Source organism: Bos taurus, chromosome 5, assembly GCF_002263795.3.
Source record: "Bos taurus isolate L1 Dominette 01449 registration number 42190680 breed Hereford chromosome 5, ARS-UCD2.0, whole genome shotgun sequence".
Taxonomy (NCBI): Eukaryota; Metazoa; Chordata; class Mammalia; order Artiodactyla; family Bovidae; genus Bos; species Bos taurus.
The window spans coordinates 44,678,261-44,682,515 of NC_037332.1; the positions used below are offsets into that span (position 1 = coordinate 44,678,261).

The following is a 4,255-nucleotide window of genomic DNA, read 5'->3' on the forward strand; positions in this document are numbered from 1 at the left end:
ACCCATATCTTGTCTGTTTACAAGCTTAAGCAATTCTTTATGTAATAAAAAATTCCATAAAACACAGTGACACTTTTAAAATCCATATCTAATCTATATGCTTGATATCTGCCTTTTTCCTCAGGAGGATCTTAAATGATTTACTTTCATCTTGTTTCTTTCTTTTGCATATGTTTTTATTTATTTGTTTTTCAACCACATCATGCAGTATGTGGGATCGTAGTTCCCTGACCAGAGATTGAACCTGTGCCCCCTGCTTTGGAAGCTCGGACTCTTAACCACTGGACTGCCAGGGAAAGTTTGCATATGTTGTAGAGTTCTAATAAAGGGAGGAGGAATGTTTGGCAGGAGAAAGTTGATGGTATTTAGCTCACACGTCTAGTAGCATTTTCAGCCATTATAACGAAAAGGATTAGTAAACAAAAGATGGATCTGCATTTTTTCAGAGTGCCTCTTTACCTTTTCTCTCTGCCTTAACCCCTAGTATATGTATGTTGCTGCAGGATAAAGTACACTTCTGACTAATTCACAGAAGGGGTCCAGATGCTCTTGTCAATAAACAGCATGGAACCCCTTGATAAAGATGACATTATCATCTCTTAGGATGAATGAATTATATCAACTTTGGAATATGTGGAGTTGTTATGCTTTTGAGAATGTGATTGGATTTGTATAAACCATGTTCTTCTGAGACATCAGAAGTTCAAAGAGGAACAAAAAATTGGGGAAATAAGTATATGTCATACTGACAGATTAGCATCTTTAGTATATAAAGAACTGTTTTTGAGATTCATTTATCCAGTTGATCAGTCTTCATGCATTCATTAATTCAAAAAAAATTCTTTAAGTACTTTATGTGTTGAATTATGACCTTCCCCAAATTCATATGTTGAAATGCTAAGTCTCAGTACCTCAGTATGAAACATTGTTTTGAGATAGGTCTTAGAGAAGTAATCAAGTTAAGTGAAGTCCCATGGACGGAGGGGCCTGGTGGGCTGCAGTCTATGGGGTCGCTAAGAGTCGGACACGACTGAGTGACTTCACTTTATTTTTTCACTTTCATGCATTGGAGAAGGAAATGGCAACCCACTCCAGTGTTCTTGCCTGGAGAATCCCAGGGATGGGGGAGCCTGGTGGGCTGCCATCTCTGGGGCCACACAGCGTTGGACACGACTGAAGTGACTTAGCAGCAGCAGCAGCAGCAACCCAATATGACTGGTGTCCTTATAAATGGGGGAAATTTGTGCACAGAGATTTATATATAGAGGGAGGACAGTGTGAAGAGACATAGGGGGGAAATGGCCATGACAAGCCAAGAGAGAACCTGGAACAGATTCCTCCCACACGGCCCTTAGAAGGACCCAATACTAAGACACCTTGTTCTTGGAATTCTGGCCTACAGAACTGTGAGAAAATCATTTCCTGTTGTTTAAAGCTGTCAGTCTGTGGTCCTTCATTAAGACAGCCCTTGTAAACTAATATAAGCACTCACTGTGTGCCAGATACTGTCGTAGCGTCGGGAATAAGGCAGTGAAAAAAACCAACAGGGTCTGTCTTTCAAGCATGAGAAGTAGTCACCAAAAACACAGATAGATACAGTAACATGTCAAATCAAGATCTGTGTTGTGAGGGTTATAAAGCAAGCTAAAGAGAGAGTGTGGAATGTGTTATTTAGATTGGAGGGAGGCAGCTCAAAGAAAATTTCTCTAAGGAAGTGATATTTGAGCAGATCTTGTAATAGGTGGATCAGTGGTAAAGATCAGCCTGCAATGCAGGAGACGCAGGTTTGATCCCTGGGTCAAGAAGATCCCCTAGAGAAGTGAATGACAACCCACTCCAGTATTCTTGACTGGAGAATTCCATGGAGAGAGAGCCTGGCGGGCTACAGTCATAGGGTCGCCAAGAGTCAGACACAGCTGAACAACTAACACTTTCACACTTCCATTGGGTTGTGCAATGCCATCACCCCCCACCCTGTTACCAGGCAATGGTTGCCACTAGACCACTGATGATTGCTTAGCCACTGGTCAGCGCCACAGTGGCCACCACCCCCTCCTCCACCAAATGAGCAGTTGTCAGTGAACAACCATTAGAGGTCCTGCTCAGCCATTGGTCAGTGCTGCAGTGGGCCCCTCCCCCAGCAAGCATCTGTCAAGGAGAAACTGTTACTGGGCACATTCAGCCAGCAGTGGGGGAGTGGTGGTCCTCAGGTGGAGAGTGAGGTAAGAGGTGGATCCTGGCCTTCTCCCCAGGACCCTACAGCTCACCTGGCCTTGGGCCAGCAGCTGAACTGTGGGGGCAGAGACAGGTACAAGCTGGGGGCTGTGTGCAGTAGGGCTCCAGAGCTCTTGCCAAGGTTGGCCACTGGCCAGACCCAGGCTATGAGGTTGTGGTGAACCCCTTCCCCATCCTTGTCTTGGCAACCTAATGGCAGTGGCCATCTGCATAGGACACAGTCAGCGGGACCTAGTCCCTGCCATTTGGGTGGCCTGAGGAGCCTGAGGGCCAGTTAGGTTGGGCATCTGGATCCCTCAGTGATGATGGCTGGGCAGGGTCTGGGGCCTTGGCCATGAGGGAGCTGCCAGTTGAGATCTCCCTCCTCTTGGCCAGGACCTGGACCTCAGAGTGGAAAGCTCATGCCTGAGGACCTTGCCCTTTCTTGTCAGAGCAGAGAAGAACAATGGATTGGTGGAGATTCACAGGAACATTGTTTACCTAACCATGACATGACTCCAGAATAAAGGACCTGATACCAAGAAGTGTGTAACAACTAACCATACCCCTCCCTCACCATGGTGGCTCAGAGGTTAAAGTGTATGCCTCCGATGTGGGAGACCCGGGTTCGATCCCTGGGTCGGGAAGATCCCCTGGAGAAGGAAACGGTAACCCACTCCGGTATTCTTGCCTGGAGAATCCCATGGACAGAGGAGCCTGGTGGGCTACAGTCCACGGGGTCACAAAGAGTCGGACACGACTGAGCGACTTCACTTCACTTCACTTCCCTCACCTTTCCTAGGAAAGGGCTTTGCTGAAGGCTTTTGGGGAGATGATTTTGTTTTTAACAACTGATTATCAATTTATTAGGTTGATTTAAGCATCTGCAATATAGACTTCAACCTTGACTGCAGGCTCAATGATGATGGAAGTGATTTGCTTAACAATCTCAGAGGGACTGTACAGGTCAATAAGTTGCTTTAGGACCCTCATCTCGAAATGATCCCAAGTCTTAGATCCTTCATCACAAGGAGTTTTCCTTGTTACTCTCAGAGTCTTGGTAGGCATCCAAACCCATCCTTTCACTTTGAGACTCTTTTCCTTGGCAACCCTGATCAGGTCAGCACATGCCTTCTCCAAAAACTTGAGGTTGCGGCTGGTGAGGGTGGTTCTAATTTGGTGAATTGCCATGTCTGGCTTCACGGGAGTCTTGCCTGTATCTTTACAAGCCATAACTATGGGGCGTCTTCCAACCAATTGGTTCCTCAGTGAGAATGAACAGCGATGAGTCAGGAGCAGGAGTGGTCTCCACTGCAGTGGTGACCACGTTTTCCTCAAAGGGGTGGGGGAGGTTGGGTTTTTTTAAGGACTGAGGCACCCATCTCCACACATAGCCCCATAATAAACCTTTCTCTGTTCCAAACTCTGATGATTTGGCTTCAATCATTGTTTGGCCTGATTGTTTGGCCTCACTGTACATTGGGTACACAGACTTGCGTTTCTGCAACAATCTGATAAAGTGAGGGTGAAAACTATGTGGTTATCTGAGGAAGGAGGGTTCCTGGCAGAGGGAACAGCAAGTAAAAGGCCCTGAGGCAGACATGTGTTTGACCTTCTTGCTCTTCCTTTAGCTGTTTTGGGAGCACAGCAAGAGAGGAGGGGTGACAGAGAAGAAGGTCAGACCACAGAAGGAGGTCAACAATGTCGATGCTAAAGAACCAAGCCTTGAAGGGCTTTAGGTTTTATTCCGTGTGATGACAGCCATCAAAGCATGTTAAGCAGAAGAATGATACAATCTGATTACTTTGTAAAGGCTTATTCTGGCTGCTGTGTGAAGAAAAGATTGGTAGTGACTCAAGAATGGAAGCAGTGAGACAAGATATTAATATATAGTAAGAGCTTGTTGCAATAATTCAAGAGAAAAGTCCTCATGGCAAGGACCAGGTTGGCAGCAGGAAAGAGAATAAGGATGAGTAAATAAATCTTCAATCTATTTCATGGTTAGACTCTACATGATTTGCTGGTAGGTTGAATATGATTT

At 45.7% G+C, this 4,255-nt stretch overlaps 1 protein-coding gene across 1 annotated transcript; it reads right to left on the bottom strand.

Annotated features, from left to right (window-relative positions):
• Positions 1-3,090: 3,090 nt before the first annotated feature.
• On the bottom strand, positions 3,091-3,492 carry LOC107132485 (small ribosomal subunit protein uS10-like). The gene has a single exon (XM_015471047.2). The coding sequence runs from the start codon at positions 3,445-3,447 to the stop codon at positions 3,091-3,093; it is 357 nt and encodes a 118-aa protein (XP_015326533.1). The 5' UTR covers positions 3,448-3,492.
• Positions 3,493-4,255: the final 763 nt, after the last annotated feature.